Below are 17,671 nucleotides of genomic sequence, written 5' to 3' on the forward strand. Positions count from 1 at the left end.
TTTCAAAATTTACGGTTACTGCAGACAAGGTATTTGTCAATATGTGCGAGTGTGTATATAGATCAGTGTGGGAAACCTATGTTCTAAGAATATATTGACTTCTAGGCAACTTATGAAACCCTTAGTTTCATGAATCATAACCTTATTACAAATTTTGTTTTCCTGCAAAGTATCTTATCTCAAGTAGGTAGGTATATAACTGATATTGCAGAGTGTTCCCGGCTTGGCAGTGCTGTGTATCATGGCTCTGCCGTGGTAGTAATAGCCCCCAATTTTGTATTGTGTGCCCCATTCTATCACAATTTTCATATTAAATATTATTATTTATTATATTAGGTATATATATTATCAGGAAGTGGAACTTTTCTTCAGATGACGGTAGATAAAAACGCAAGTTTCAGGAAGTAGTTTTTCTTTATTAACAACATTTTGAATGCAACAAACATTCATTTTCAAGTTAGAAGAAGCATTAAACATTGAAATTTTGGTGGAAATAAGTACATAATATAAGTAAATAGGATACAAGTCATACAACAGTAAAATTTTGGACCAAAAATTACTCTGAAAATTCTTTCATAGTTCAGACAAATCTGGTAGTCAGAAAATAGAAAGCTGGAGTCCAATCTGTAGAGATTAGAGGTTCAGCTATCACCGGTCGGTTGTTGTCGGGCCACTGCATGATCACGATGCTGGGGAGTATGTTCAGTACCATGCGAGTGATGGTCTGGTTATAAGCTTGTCTCGCGTGGTTCACTTGCCCTCCGGTTTGAAGGTAGCTATTGAGACAGCAACTCTGTGTCTTGATTGTTAGTCCAATCTGTCCGATGTTGTCTAAAACATGAAGAAGTCTACAACCTTCTTTGAAGCAAAATTTATCGACTACACCGGCATCTTGGATAACTCCCGCGTTTTTGTAGGGGCCTTTATTGCGTTTAGTTTGGAATTTGACATTGTTGTCAAGAGTGTCACAAAGCCTGTTGAATTCATTGACGATTTTGAGATGAACTTGCTTGTTAGTAATGCTTTGAGACCTGGTATGGTAGTGAGCTTGTCTCTGGTGGTAGGAGAAACGGCAGTTCAATGTTGCAGTTGTCACTCCAATAACTCCAATGTAATCCATAACGCGAAGAAGTCTACAACCTTCTTTGAAGTAAAATTTATAGAATACACCAACCTCTTGGAGAACTCTCACTTTTTTGCAGGAGCCGTTGTTTGATATAGTCAGGGGTTTGACTTTGTTGCCAAGGGTGTCATGGAGCCAGTCGAATTCTTTGACGAACTTGAGATGATGCGGCTCGATTGTAATACTTTGAGACCTGGTCTGGTTTTGAGCTTGTCTCTGGTGGTAGGAGAAACGGCTGTTCAATGTCGTATTTGTTACTGCAATCACCCAAATGCAATCCAAATAATGAAGAAGTCTACAACCTTCTTTGGGGCAAAATTTACAGATTACACCAGTCTCTCGCAGAACTCCCACTTCTTTGCAACTGCCATAATAATAATTTTTAGTAATAATTTCTGCACCCAAGACCCAGCAGCAAGAGATAACATAATAACTGTGAGACGCAGAACTGAACTAATTTCGAGAAACATCAAGAGTGAAGTCACAATTATGAAATCGGAAGACTCTGAAAAGTATCTGAACCAACCTCAAAATATTCCAATCGAGCAGCTTCATCTCAAGAACATCAATGAATTGAACTGGCTCCGTGACACCCATGACCACAATGTCAAACCCCGGACTATACTGTGCAATGGTCATTGCAAAGAAGTGAGAGTTTTGCAAGAGACTGGTGTAATCTGTAAATTTTGCCCCAAAGTAGGTTGTAGACTTCTTCATTATTTGGATTGCATTTGGGTGATTGCAGTAACAACTATGACATTGAACAGCCTTTTCTCCTGCCACCAGAGACAAGCTCAAAACCAGACCAGGTCTCAAAGTATTACAATCGAACAGCATCATCTCAAGATCGTCGATGAATTTGACTGGCTCCTTGACACCCTTGGCAACAAAGTCAAACCTCAGACTATACCGAACAACGGCTCCTGCAAAAAAGCTAGAGTTTTCCAAGAGGCCGGTGTATTCTATAAATTTTACTTCAAAGAAGGTTGTAGACTTCTCGTTATGGATTACATTGGAGTTATTGGAGTGAGCACTGTGACATTGAACTGCCGTTTCTCCTACCACCAGAGACAAGCTCACTACCATACCAGGTCTCAAAGCATTATTAACAAGCAAGTTCATCTCAAAATTGTCGATGAATTCAACAGGCTTTGTGACACTCTTGACAACAATGTCAAATTCCAAACTAAATGCAACAAAGGCCCCTACAAGAACGCGGGAGTTATCCGAGAGGCTGGTGTAGTCCAAAAATTTTGCTTCAAAGAAGGTTGTAGACTTCTTCATGTTTTAGACAACATCGGACAGATTGGACTAACAATCAAGACACCGAGCCGCTGTCTCGTTAGCTACCTTCAAACTGGAGGGCAAGTGAACCACGCGAGACAAGCTTATAACCAGACCATCACTTGCATGGTGCTGAACGTACTCACCAGCATCATCTATTCATCTATTTTCTGAGTTTAAGAATAAAGGCTAAAACTAAAAAAGTTGCATAAAACATTTTTACTGAATAGAAGTCGTAGATAAACAAAACAGAACGTTTCGGGCTATGCCCATCATCAGCTAGTAAAATACATCTGGAAACTTAGAAGAACTCCTTGAGATATTGTGATCTATTTTCTGACTACCAGATTTGTCTGAACTCTGAAAGAATTTTCCGAGTAATTTTTGGTCCAAAATTTTACTGTTGTAACCTATTTACTCATAGTATGTACTTATTTCCACCAAAATTTCAATATTTAATGCTTCTTCTAACATGAAAATGAATGTTTGTTGCATTTTGAAACGTCATTAATAAAGATAAACTACTTCCTGAAACTTGCCTTTTTATCTACCGTCATCTGAAAAAGTTTCACTCCCTGATGATATAAACCAACGAATTCTCTGGTCATCAATTGCACGTGTGTAAACATGTAAATCCTGCCATCTGATAATATATATGTATGTATGTATATATATATTATGTATAAACAATAAGAAAATTGTCAATAAGAAATACTCTCTGGTCTTCAATGAAACCTGCATTAAAGAAAATCTTCTGCCAAACTACACCAATATATGTATGTATATATATATGTGTGTATATGTATATACCGTCAAATGGGGTAAAAAGGGACGGATTTGAGCATTTTTTGTTGATAAATTCTTACCATGAAACATTTCAGAAACAAGTTTAGGCTCATTTCATAGCTCTTTGCGAGGGCTATTGAATAGCATCTTCAAAAAATTCCATATGCTATTTGTGAGGTGCCAGACGCAAATTAAAACCGTCCCGATTTACCCCTCACAGCGGGGTAATCCGGGACACTTGCAATAAAAGTTAATTTTAAAAAATTTGAAGCATGCAGAGTGTACTCATCCATTACTAACAGTGCTCTGAAGTCCTCTTTCATTGTAGATGATGTAGATGTAAAATAAATGACCTTTTCTGTGATTTTTACTTGTTTTTCCTTTATTGATATGATATTACCATATTCATTAATTACCATATTATTGTGATATTACTGTATCCATGGACATGCCATTGAGCATTGACAACGACCTTGTCCACTGCAAGCTTCATATCAGCAACCATGTAGCATTTCTTCTGTATCTGTAAGCTTACAGGATGGTTTGTAATTTCGCACAATTTTAATCGAGTCGAGTGATTTCACTATAACAAAAAAGATTGTGAAAAACATACCTGAAACAGAAAATGTTTTAGTGACAACCATCGAATGTTATGGAGAAATAAATCATAGTTTAGGTCAATTACTTTTCATTCTATGATGCCTGGTGCACAATTCTATATATAGCATTCTATGTACAATTTTGTGATGACCAATGATGCACTAATTTTTTGATAAGTGATTTTTTTGCTGAGTGAGGTAAATGTAATCAAAATTCTTTATTGTTTAGAGTTCAGATTGAGACGTGGTGGAGATCAGACGTGTTGTGTAGTCGCTCCTGGAGCCTGACCAACTTGTTTCCTGCTTTGAATTGCTTCCGGAACTTTATTACTGTCGTGCGGTTGTGCTGGACTTCCTGAACTTTATTACCGTCGGGCGATTGTGCTGTACTTCCAAACACCACCTTGGCCTGTTGGCCATTATTGAAGGCAATAAGTGCCCTTTTTAGCCATCCATTATGATCCATATACTGTTATTGTTAATAGGCTAATTGCAACATAAAAAAATAACATTTCAAAAGACAAAAAAGTTGAAAAAATCAAAAAAATCAAATAAATAAAAAAAAATCATGAAAAAATAAAAAAAATCATTGATTTTTGATTTTTTTGATTTTTTAAAAAAAATCAAAAAAATTGCCAACCCTGGTTTCCACCCTAGCTAGATTGCTCAACGAATTAGCAACCGTCCTGGCCAGCCCTTTAACAGCATTCTTTCAAAAAACCTTAATCAAAGGGACTTTGCCGGCCAACTGGAAAGAAGCCCAAGTGACACCCCTGTTCAAAAAAGGTGACAGGAGTAACCCAGGTAACTACCGTCCTGTAAGTCTCACAAGTGTTGTGTGTAAGGTGATGGAATCGGTTATGAGGGATAGAATTATAGATCACTTGACTGTTAACCATCTTCTATCAGACTGTCAGCATGACTTTATTGCTGGCAGATCATGCACCACTAATCTCCTGTCTACCTTAAATAATTGGACTCGCCTACTGGTTGAAAGGGTGCCAGTGGATGCACTGTACCAAGGCATTTGATAGTGTTCCGCATGAGCCACTGTTACGTAAAGTGAATTCTTTGGGAATAGAAGGAAATGTACTCCAATGGATCAGGAATTTCCTAGTAGGCAGAAGACAATGTGTCAGCATTAACGGAACCGTATCAGACTGGGTAACTGCGAAGTGGCGTACTGCAAGGAAGCGTTCTTGGACCTGTTTAGTTCATCGCTTTTATAAACGATCTACCAGAAGTAGTGTCAAGCGTGTGCTCCATGTATGCCGATGACACAAAAGTTTATAATACAGTTAAGGATGCGTCAAATGAAATGCAACTGCAAAATGATCTTGATAGGTAGTTTAGTTGACTGGGCTGATGCGTGGCAGCTGCGTTTCAATGCTGACAAGTGTAAAGTACTTCACCTTGGCAAGAACAATGAACAGCAAGCTTACAGCATGAGAAGACACGGTTGCAATGAGAGGGTTATGATTGAGAAGTCTTGCGTGGAAAAAGATCTTGGAGTTTGTGTCGACAGGGAGCTAAAATTTTATAGGCATATTGAAACGCAAGTTAATACATCCAATAAACTGCTTGGGCTGATCAGACGCTCCTACAAGTACCTAGATATAGAAATGATGAAGCTGTTGTTCACCTCTGTCGTGCGCCCAAACCTAGTGTTTGGAAACGTTGTGTGGTCACCGAGACTTGAAAAGGACAAAAATTTAGTTGAGAGTGTTCAAAGATGTGCAACAAGGATAATACCAGGATTAAAGGGCAAGTCTTATGAAGAAAGATTGAAGATTATGAAGCTTTCCAGTCTCCGTTATTATCACCTGCATGGTGACCTCATTGAAGTATACAAGTATACTCATCGTTTGTACAAGGTCCCAGAAGGATTACTAGAATTTGAAACAAGAACCAACACCAGGGGCCACAGCTATAAACTAAAAAAACTTAAAAAAACTGCGGTTCAACTTATCCACGCGACAACATTTCTTCTCGCTTCGAGTCACTGACATGTGGAACAGCCTCCCTGAAGATATTGTTGACGCTCTGAGTATGAACGCATTCAAGAACAGATTAGACAAGGCCATGCATGAGCATATGTTCAGTCTTAAGATGCCTCATACCCTACGGAACAACTGATATCTAGAAGCGATTTTAAATCTACTGTCCGTAAGGCCAGTCTAGTCAAGAAAAGTACAAGAATCGGCAACAGGCCTACCCAGGCCTATTTATTTAATGCCGAAGAGACTATACTATTGTTAATCAATTTTTTTGTTAACTGGAGCCTTTGCTAACTCAGGTTCTACTGTAAATGCATTTTTAAGGGTGTCCCTTTTTACCCCGGGGGGGGGGTTTCCTGAGTAGCCCCACCGTGCGGACATGGCTGCCATTTTTTTTTAATGAGATAGGCAAATTCTGTCAATTACATTTTCAAGCCGACACCTGGGTGCAACTTTTATGTAAGTAAAATTTTTTAATATGGCGAATATTTTCTTTGCTCCAGACCTTAGCAGAGGTACTTTTCCAAAATTGCACTTTTTACACTTTTTTTCAGCAATTTTTTAGAGATAGTAAATGTTTGATTTCTTGACTAGCTTTATACATAATAGATAGGTAGTAAAAATGTTGAAGTTTACGCCACTATTTTTAGTTTTGCAATATTTTAATTAGGTTAGCTGCTACAACATTTCTACAAAATGTGGGACTCGCGTCCCGATTTACCCTGCCTGTCCCTTTTTACCCTGTTTGACGGTATATCTCTCGTTTCTGTAGCTTGAAAATCATAGGAGGAGATAGATTTCTAAGGTGCAAAACTTAAATTTTTCAAAAGAGCCTAAAAACTGAAATTTGTCATCATTGAAGGTATAAGTTTTACTTGCACTTTGACGGCTGTCGTGAACAAACAAATTAACACACAAAAATGGTTTTGGGCTCATTAGGTGCGCAACTTTTGGACCTTTAAAATGACACTAAAACCAGAAAAGCCACAATTTTAGATTTTTGACTGAAACGGTCCATTAATTTATCCTTGCACTGCACAGCTATCATGCTATGCATGTATTGGTATTATGCCATTTGGATTGAAGATCAGTTTTTTTAAGCAGTCCAGCTTTTTTACAGGGATAATTATTCATGGCAAGGTTTTTAATTTTCTTATTTTTGTAGTAAAATAAGTAATGTAGTAAAGAATAATGCAGTAAAAAATGTTTGTTGTTTTTTATAAATCTTCATCTAATATAGAAGGTTGTCGACTTCTTCAAAATATAATCTATATTGTTCTTACTAGCACAACCTTAAGCTGCCAACTCACATGTCATCTAAAATCTGCAGGACCTAAGAATCACATGCAGACAAGAATCGCTGCAGGACAAGAATCACAATGAGACCATCACCCAAGCAACGTTGAGGCCTGCACCAGCATAGTTACGCGGTGGCCTGATGCTTCAAGACAGGCAACAGCTGAGTCCCTCATTATCAAGAGCAAGTCTCCAGCTACGTATCAACCTTTAAACTACGGGATTCCTCCAGTTGCTGAATAAGTAATTTTCAGAGTAATTTTAAGCTTGAATTTCAAACTGTATGATAATACCCTTGATTTGTATTACTGTCATTTCCAAAAATTCAATTCAAAGTGTTGCAAAACCATTCACCTGCTTGATAATGAATATTGTATATTCAAAATTGTGCCTTCCATTAAAGTGTCATTTTGTAACCTGCTCTTTGATTTCCCAGTGCCAGTAAGAAATTTTCTTTGACTCACTGAAAAATAAATAAGATGGGTAATGAAAAGCATACTCTAGTCTTTAATCAAACTTGCATCAAAGAAAAGCTTCTGCCAAACTACACCAATCTTTGTACTTGTATTAATGACTGTTTATTGTATATACCTAGTCCAGTGTCTTCAAAAGTTCAAACGTTTCAATAGAATAATATCCTGCCGCCACATGGCTATGGATGACCGTTTGTCTGACCATGCATACATTCAATTCCGCCATTAGCATTATCTGTGGCTGCACAATTGTAGTCTTGCAACATCATGCAGCGGTGCCTCCGAAACTGGAAAATTGTGAAGAATCCGCCTGCCAATTGGACAAAAATGCCCATGATTGCAGACAATTTTTCACTGACACTTAACAAGTTGATGCAACTTATGCCTTTTTTTCATTTGTACATTCCACTTTGAAATAGACCAACTTCATGCATACCAAACATCTAGTTGGATGATGTTTAATCTCAAAATTATTGCTGAAATTTTTACTATTGATTAAATTTCAAAATAAAATGATGAATTTATATTTGTCTTTTTTTCTCCTAAAACTAAATTGAAGCTATGCTTAAGGTCTTACTGATGTAAAATATTTTTGTTGAGATATATTTCTAATTAGATGAACTAAATTTAACACAGTCTAAACTCTGAAGCCAGCTCTTGAACCTTGATCAGTCTAAAGCTTGTATTAAATTTAGGCAGATCACAGTTCAATTTCTCTATAATCTCACTTTCCAAGTAATTTAAATTCTCACATAAATAATGCATTTGTAAAAGATTTTCATCAATAAGTCCTGGCACAATAATAGCATAGGTTCTTATCATACTATTATTTCTGGTTTTAGGTTGAACAAAACGGCCTAGGAATCTGAAATCTCACTGACCTTCAGAGTGAAAAACTTTACCATTATTGAACTTAACCTTTTTTTTTAATTTTTTCAGGTAAATTGGCATTTTTTACATATCATGTCTAGATTAGAAGATGATCAGCCATTCATCTATGTTAAAAACAAAAGAAGAAAGAAGTTTAATCCTAAAAGTGGTAACATCAAGCCCTTGGTTCTAAATCATGGCCTTCCAATTGACAAACTGATCAGGTGAGATCTTGTCAGCTGCTTGTAAAATCTCTTAGAGGTAGTTTTTAACTTGCTTGCAATAATGATATATGGTACAGTTGGGAAAAAATGACCAAATGATTAATACATGTTTAACTAGCACAAGTGTGTATCCCTTGGTGAAATTCTGATTCAAAATAAGTGATGCTTTTCCAAACATTTGGTAATAATTACAAATTTTACCAATAAGGGAACTAACTATTTTCTATTTTGTTATCATCTGTTGTTATGTGCCTTATTATTTCATTCATTCTAATTAATTCTTTCATTTCAGTAATGTGGATCATCTATCCCACACTATTGACTTGATGGTTTGCAACACCATAGTGGAGGCAGCAACAATGCAAGACTTGCACTCTACTTCCAATGGTATGACTCAATTACATACAAGCTTATTGTCAATATTTTCCTGGAATAAATTTTTTCAATCAATTTAGACATATTCTCAATTAATATACCAGTCATTGTTCTTTGATTTCCTGGTATCTTTAGAACTGGCCACTTAACCCAGTGTGATCTTGGATCAATTATCCCACCTAATTTGAGAATCTCTCTCATGAAGCCAGTCATCCTGAATTGTGTCTTCCCAAATCCAGCAATATTTAATTTCAACACAAAAGTACATTACTTAAATAAAGATTCATTCAAATCCACATTAGCATGAATATAACAAACTAATTTTTTTCCAATAGAATTTTCATGATCTATAAAATTGACATAGCAATGACATGTTATTCTAGAACTTAAAATAAAAATTAAATTCCTATATTAATTTCTAATTTAATAAGGATATCATGAAATTTCAATTGGATAATAATCTCAAAAGTATATAATTATAATTATATAACAATCGAGCAGCATTATAATTATCATATACTTTTTTTAATTCATTATAATTACCAATAATTATTATATATATATATATATATGTATCATGGATAGGTATGCATCTGAAAATCACCTATATAGGTAGGTATGTCCATTCCCAGGCCTCAAACATATACTCGGACAAATGATGAATAAATTTTTACTTATTTTCATAGTCAGAATTCAAGAACTATTCCAGAAAACATAATTATTTCGTAGTATTTATTTGCATTCACGGTATTAGTTTCAATCTTTGATGAATTCATTACCTAGGTTTGAGGAAGTTATCAGAATTGGAACTTCCCTGGCATACTTAGAATAAATCAGAAAACTTCACTCCGTGCTATTTGTATACAATGGAACAGAAAACTTTGAGTGCTGATAAATCTCGAGTCTGTGTCTCCATGTTTCAGGGGAGATGTTGGCAAAGCAGATCATTTGCTATGGTCTGGGGTCTCCTTCCAGCAACAGAAACTCCCGCGCGCAGCTAGCCGTGCTGCTACAACTTATCCAAGCTCTCAAGTGCCCCAATGTTTTTTTGTATGATCCCGTCTTCGAAGCAAATGATAAGAAGCTTTTTGATAACTATAAATTATTTGTCTTGGGAAAAAATGAAGAGTGTCTTAGAGCAGTGAATGAGAGAACGATATTCTACATGCCTCACTGCTGTTGGGCTATGTACAACAATGTTCTCTGGGCCAACTGGACACCCAAGAGGTTAGCAAATGTGGTTTTTGTTGGCAATAATATTCAAAACAAAGCCGAGGCCGAGTGCGATTCTACCTTTAAATCAATGTACAGATTTATTTGCGACAGTTTGGAACGTGACATGTGCGAGGTAATAGCCTTACCATCCCTCAACAAGGGTATGGATAGCTTTGAAGATACAGCTGTTATTGTCTTCCATCCTGGTAGGTTTCCTATCGAAGATAAGCTCTTCTGGAAACGTGGGCCCAAACCCGACTACAAAGGTGCTCATTTTGGAGAGCTCATAGAGAAATCGAAGTTGAAAAAGGCTCGTGCTAAGGAAGATGAACTGACACAAGCTCTCAAGGATGTGTCTTTGAGATGAAATAGGTACTGATTTAATTCAGTGAATACTTCAATGTAACAAGTATAAATTCTATTTGCATTCACATGTCTATAACTTAAAGACCAGAGTTTATGAAATTTTTAGTTTAATAAAACACCTCACTCCAAATTCTATTTGTCGTATCTAATGAAGTATTACACGCAGACAATGATATCTAATCTGGTTTGTTTGAAAATCCTACATCCTCGATTCCAAGATTATTTGTATTGGATTATAGTACGACTTTCCTCAGCAAATTTCTGTCTGTGGTTACAGAAATTGTTACCTCAGTTTTAAATGCATAACCATGTTGAACATGGAATGGAGTGTCAGAATATTATGTGAACAAATATGAATTGAAAGTAAACTAAGTTTCATGTCATGGGGCGACAATAATAACGTCTAGGAAATGGAACATATTTTATTTGATCGGTACATTTCTAGTTGTATATATAAACAATAACATCAATCTAGAAAATCCGCCCGTGCCATATTTATTAAAAAGCAAACGTCTTATCTGATAGCATCGGATGACACAACATTATGCTTGTTATGAACGGTTAAAAAATGTATTCCTTCAAGATGGTGACTGAAACGAAATCAAATCACTTCTCGATTTTAACTTCTGTGTCAGACAAATTCGTGAAATATTTTATCGAGCAAAAATATTCCCAGTACACCTGCAGCAAAAAAAGGTTCAAGCCCACTGGCCACTCTATGGTGTCCAGAAAAATAGTTGGTTGTGGATTCTACACTATGAACTCAGGTTAAATATGTCAATGCAAATTCGAGTGTGGATTTTCGAGCCATTTCAACTAGATGCATTATGCAAGCTAATGACATTTCTGAACAATGCATTTGTTTTATTAATGAGATAAACTGTAAGCGCCTATAATGAAATACAGGTAGTCAGGTGATGAAGTAATATCACGACACACAGAGTGATGACATTTCAATTCCTCACTCATGATAGACGAAAAATCTATATGTATCACTTGTAATTTCATTACGAACCCAGGTGTAGACGATGAAAGACTGTTCCCAGAACCCAAAAGATTCGTGATTTTTAGGCCAGCCAACAAAAAAAATCAACTTCTTCAGACATATGCAGCACCAAATACGCATAACGATCCATGATATCATAAATGGAAAAATTCTGCTGTCTTCAGCACAAACTAATAAAATCCATAAAAATTGAACAAACGAAAGATTGTTTATGTGCAAGAAATAAAGGACCAAATAAATTAATGTACCTTGTCTTGAAGCATCTTTCAATAACCTTCTCACATTAGTTTAGAAATAAAAAAATTCTAAGTAATTTAAAGATGTAAGGTAAAACAGGTTCCATGACATTTACGCACAACAAAGACAGTAACAGAATTGGTCTAATCCTGCGCAGTCTACAAGAACATCAACCTCTACGTGGCTTTGATGGCTGAATCTACAAGCAAATAGTGAAAAGTCTCGATCTATTTCTCTCCATTTATACATCCATTACGTGATTATACCTACCGTATTAAAATAGTTTGAGGAGTTATAATTGAAATGTGAAATATTTCAATTCCACTTACTTCTTCATTCAGCAGCGAAGAATACCAGGGCCATAAATGCACCAGCAATCAAGAAATGTTTAAGAGGATTTTTGCGCAAAAACGTATCTTGCGTGTCAACAAGAGCTATGACAAACAGTAACCTAACCATTCTTGGTCACAAAGTTAAAAAAATAAACCCAATCATAAATTCAACAACAAAATACGAATAGATATGCCCCAATAAAGTTGATAAATAAAAGTGAGCAAACTGATGCACAATATTGAAAAATGTATGACAGAAAATGGATCTGTTAAAGGTGTAGCAATGCAGCTTTGAAAGTGAATAGTGCGCATTTACTGGTGAAGTTTCAACTGTTCCTCAGTGTGCGCAAGTAATGACCAATGTTGTGAAGATAGAACGTTTTTCAGACAAATGAATATATCCAACAAAATGATTGTTGAAAATACTAACAGGAAATGAGTTGTTAGTGGCGGAGAATGTCACTAATATTTCAAAGCAAAAATGATCGTTATTCGCAGTATTAAAACGATGCAATATTTGCATCAAGACAGAAAACTCAGTATTTAGAAGGCATCAAAATTCAAGTTGTTAAGAACAAAAACTTATGATTAATAATGCAACAGCCAACATAGATTCAAAAATGATCTGTAAAAATAATTAATTTCCATATGAGGATTTGATTCGTATTCAATAAAATAAAATCAAAGTGCCTCAATACCTGATTTAAACGATTTAAAATATGGTATATAAAAATTTTGAACAATCAAAATAAACTAGAAGGCAGAATAACCAATTACCGGTACTCATTATCAAATATTTGAACTAGAAAAAAGCTCATTCCCTATACTCTGAATGTACACCAGGCTGCAGAATAACGTCTCACTAGACACTTTATAAATGTAATTACTTTAGTCCACAAGCTAAGCTGATGCTGATGTGCAGGTGAGAATAAAAAACACAGCACCAGAGCAGTCATAGAGTGTTCTCTTTGCTCATTTTGAGCTTTCCATTATAATGCCAGTGACTGATACTAGAGGTAAAATTATATTCCTATCAGAAATGAAGAACCCAACAACATTCATTGAACATAGAATTATCAGGTTTTATTCAACTAGTTAAGACATGAATAAGAAAAGATGAGAGGAAATCAACAAAATATTACTCTCCACAGCACATCTCACTGCATTGAAGAAACAACATATATATGTGTACAATTTTTACACATCAATATTGACAACTTTGTCTTGAGGCTGTGATGTGGCAAGGGTGACTGGAGCCTGTGTAGGGATGGTGATGTTCACAGACTTGTTTATACCAGTTGTGTGGGTAGGAGGTAAGGACATTGATGTAGGGATGCTGCTGTCACCTCCTCCTGAAGCTTCATCCAACAGTGGCCATGCTTCTTCACCAGTAATTTTTGGTGCTTGCTGCTGGTTCAGACGTTCACTCAATAGTCTCAGTGCTTTTTGCCTGAAAATTAGAAATGTATTAATTTCTGAACAAATTTGGTAAAGTCATATCAGACGAAGTTAATTTCAAATGTAAAAAACCTTAAATGTACCTATCCAACATCCAACAATCTGCTTCACAATTGATTTCATTTTAAACATTGAAGACAAAAAAATTGCAAGTAAATATAAATAAAAAAACTAAACTTTCATTATGTTTACTCATCCTCAATCTATTTTACAAATTAAAAAAAATTAGCATCAATAAAATTGAACAAACAAGATAGAAGAAGTACAATGTTACTCTGAGAGGAGTGAAAGATTGATTAATAAATGTCTCTTAACATCACCAAACAATAGGTGAATGTCCATCTTAAACCTTTGTTTTGTCAGGTGATTAATTAAACTTAAACTACTAATAAAAACCTTCTACGGTCAGCATCTGAAGAAGTCATCCCTGGTAGAGAAATAGCAATGGCAGATGGTGCTCCCACATCATATCGCCTGACAGCCTTTCGGCAAAGCCTAAGCTTGACCAGAAATCTGAAGAATCCATTGGAGAGCACTGATACTGCCGGTTGTGCAACAGTAGGAAAGAAACTGCACAAATTTGTAAAATTAATTTACTATTTGTTGGCTGTAATTTTTAGAATATTCACATAAAAAATTACTAGAGATATCATTTTCATACAACTTGATACAAGTATATACCGCAACTTTGAAGGTCATTTATATGCTTGCCACTCAAAAATCTAAATGATGCAGGTGAACCTTAACCCATTAGCGTGTTTTTGTGGATATTTTTCCTGAACTATTGATCAGGAACATGTTCTTCTTCAATAAAGTATACATACATGATACAGGATAGACATGATAAGACATCAACTGAGATCAGTTAAACATGTATCCTTTTGTCTGAAAAATTGAATATATGAAATTTTATACAAGATGCAAAATTAGATGGATTCATATGCCTGTTAACAAACTCTGCAGGAGGGAAAGGCAGTAAAAAATTGCAACCAATTCCATAGGATGCATAAAAAATAAACATATAAGAAAAATAAGATATAGATATTCTTCCTAAATCTGTTGTAGTATGCTCAACAAAATCTATCAGAAGAACAAAAATTAGCATTTCTGGCAAGGAATGAAATTTCCAGTCCTGTTAAGACAGAAATATATACGTTTGTTTATAAACTTTTCCTCCATTTTAAGTTTTTAACATACAATTATACAATTATTTTTATAGTTGTAATTAAAAAAATTAATTGAGGTATAAAAATTGAAGTACATTTTACAATCATTAGCTGTTTAGCCAGTATTTTACAGAGACACAAGTGCTTATACATCCAATTAATTATATAGCTACACTATACAGACAATATTAAAAATTCCAGAAACAATCATGCATGGGCCATGGAATATATATATATATATATATATATTTAATATATGAGCAAAATTAAAGTTATATACAATGGTTACAGATATTTTCCTGCCTTTTATATTGCATTGTAATTGTTACAAATAAAATTATATGAATTATAACTAAAGAAAATGGAAGAGAGTATCATTATTAAAACAATCACCTGGCAAATGTGAAACTTTCTGCCAAGTCTCCTCTGGTACCATTTGAGTGCACTTGATAAAACCGAAGGTAAGTCCATGACACAGCAATGCCACAGCCAATCATGGTAGCATACAGACCCTCCAACAAACCGCTGATGTATAAAACTATAGATGTGATGAAAAGCAGTAGAGGAACATGTCTGTTTGTAACTTTACCCAGTGGAGTTCTTGTGTGAAAAAGTACATGGTCTGGCATAATTTGTTTCACAGCAACAGAGAGTCCAGCAATATATCCTGCCATGCCATGAATATGCACTTCAAATAAGACCACTGGGTCTGATGTGCAGATGTAAAGGATGAGGTAAAAGAGTGTTGATATGAAGGCAACAGATATGTTGACCAACAATAAGAAAAGTATCATCTCGTAGCTTCCCCATAATGGCTCTATCAGTTTTCCACAGAGTCCGAGAGTGATGAGGTCAACGCAAACTTGCCACAGACGCACTTCCAAAAAGCAATGAGTAAATGCAGTCCAGAGCCAAAATGTCGGTGGCAGTAGATATCCTGGTGTTACACTGAGGGCGTCTATTGCACTATCTGAATAAGACAGAGCATGACCAATGATGACTAATATACACACAAACTTTAAAAACAATCCAGTGTTACCGATTACTGCTATTAAAGATTGTTTCACAACCGGTAGATTACGAGAGAAAACACTTTGAGATGACATTTTTTCAACACTGATGACGACGAAACATGAATCGCGGATTAGTTCTCTAATCCGCTTATTGAACAAACAGCTGGACGTCTTTACAATATTTGGTCCGGCAAATCTCAAGTTTGGCCAATAATTTCAAATACAAAAATAACACTGTTAGTCGTTAAATTTTGCATCTAAAGAATTTCTAGCCGAAAAAATGACTCTTAAAGAGGATTTAAATAAGTAACTTGGATGATTAGAAGCTAAAATTTCAATACATTATATTGTATAAAAAAAGGCTTTCGCTGGCCATGTTAACTTTTAGAACACTGTCAATTAACAGTTGAACATAAATTCATATCAAGTTAGATTTAGCGTGCTGATTATTAAAAAAATATTATTTATATGTTGTATTATAAGAATTGGCTCATAAATGCCAACTCAATTCTAATTAGAGTCTGGAAATTATCAATTTTGAATTAGATAAATAATCGTTACAGGTTGAGTGCGATGTAGATTTTCACCTGAATTTAGTTGTGGTAATCCACTTCACTACCCTAGCAGTCGATCGAGAATTTTTTTAATTGAAAGTATATGCAGGTGGTAGATGTATAAAATTATTTATACTTGTTTTTCAGACCAATTTTTCCGAACCTTATGTATATGAATAATATGATATACATAGGTACAGAAACCGTACTCACAATGGATTAGACAGCAAATTAATGCAAGTGATTCTGCGTGCACGCTTTGTAATCTTCTGATTTTAAGTTTAATGCATGTATATATATTTGCAAGATCTGCTTTGATTGGCTGATGATGTCACTAATATGTGACTATAACAGTATTATATAATTAATAATAATATCATAAAATGGACAAAAAATTTTTGTCTTGATCCAGAGCTTTGTTTACAAATGTGCCCAATAAAAAATCTTTGTCCCAACATCACGTATACATTGACCTGTTGCCTTAAAATAGTTTCAGAGAAACACTTCTATATTGGGGAACTATAGAGCAAGCCCCGCCTGGTATCATGTGATAAGATCTCTCTCTCCCTCTCACTGGAATATCAAGCTACCAAAGCAAGCCAGCTGACGCCCATCAGAAAGGGACACAAGCAGGTATCCTATCTACCTAACCTTTGCGACCCGAGTTACGCCTTCACCGACGACCTCCTTGGTGACCACCAACCATGTTTTGAGAATACATATCACTTTGAGTGGGCTTAATGGGAGCCTGTGAGTAATTGTCAGAAAGCAAATCTATATGAGAGATAAGGAAATATAAAAGATAATATCTGATACAACATATTAGAGTCGTTATTCCCAATTTCTGTTGGTTTCAGAATTTGCTCGCCGTTGCTTTGAGGCAGCGCATTAACGCCGCTGATTTGCTATTCTAGCTGGCGCTCTATCACTCTTTGAATACCAGGATACTGACTTTATACAAGGATGTGCGTTCTTCTCTATTTTTAGTTAATTCTAAGGTGTGCAAGCAGCTGATCATGTGAACAACATACGAATTAGAGCTGAAATCGACTTGACACTTAGGAATACGCCGAACTTTAGCAGTTAAAGAAAATTTGAAATTATTATAAGAAATTCTAACACTTTTTTGTTCAATTTTTGTTGATAATCTGGATAATTGCTCTTGTAAAAATATCTCTATAAAATGAAAACTAAAACTTTACTAACTAAAATGGAAGAAATTCATAAATAAGACTATCACGTGGCAAGTGATGCTCTGCAACAATCTGAATTGAACCAGTACGCACCAAAAGTCGAA

General features: G+C 35.4%; 2 protein-coding genes across 2 annotated transcripts; one reads left to right on the top strand and one right to left on the bottom strand.

Moving 5' to 3' along the window:
• Positions 1-6,965: 6,965 nt before the first annotated feature.
• On the top strand, positions 6,966-10,783 carry LOC108683243 (SRR1-like protein). Its single transcript, XM_018172542.2, has 4 exons — positions 6,966-7,328; positions 8,498-8,652; positions 8,945-9,039; positions 9,951-10,783. The coding sequence occupies exons 2-4, from the start codon at positions 8,522-8,524 to the stop codon at positions 10,607-10,609; spliced, it is 885 nt and encodes a 294-aa protein (XP_018028031.1). The 5' UTR covers positions 6,966-7,328; positions 8,498-8,521; the 3' UTR covers positions 10,610-10,783.
• Positions 10,784-11,028: 245 nt separating this feature from the next.
• On the bottom strand, positions 11,029-15,973 carry LOC108683242 (transmembrane protein 115). Its single transcript, XM_018172540.2, has 3 exons — positions 15,201-15,973; positions 14,038-14,211; positions 11,029-13,633 (listed from the first exon to the last, which is right to left on the bottom strand). The coding sequence occupies exons 1-3, from the start codon at positions 15,911-15,913 to the stop codon at positions 13,381-13,383; spliced, it is 1,140 nt and encodes a 379-aa protein (XP_018028029.1). The 5' UTR covers positions 15,914-15,973; the 3' UTR covers positions 11,029-13,380.
• Positions 15,974-17,671: the final 1,698 nt, after the last annotated feature.

This window comes from Hyalella azteca, unplaced genomic scaffold (assembly GCF_000764305.2).
Source record: "Hyalella azteca isolate HAZT.00-mixed unplaced genomic scaffold, Hazt_2.0.2 contig5053, whole genome shotgun sequence".
Taxonomy (NCBI): Eukaryota; Metazoa; Arthropoda; class Malacostraca; order Amphipoda; family Hyalellidae; genus Hyalella; species Hyalella azteca.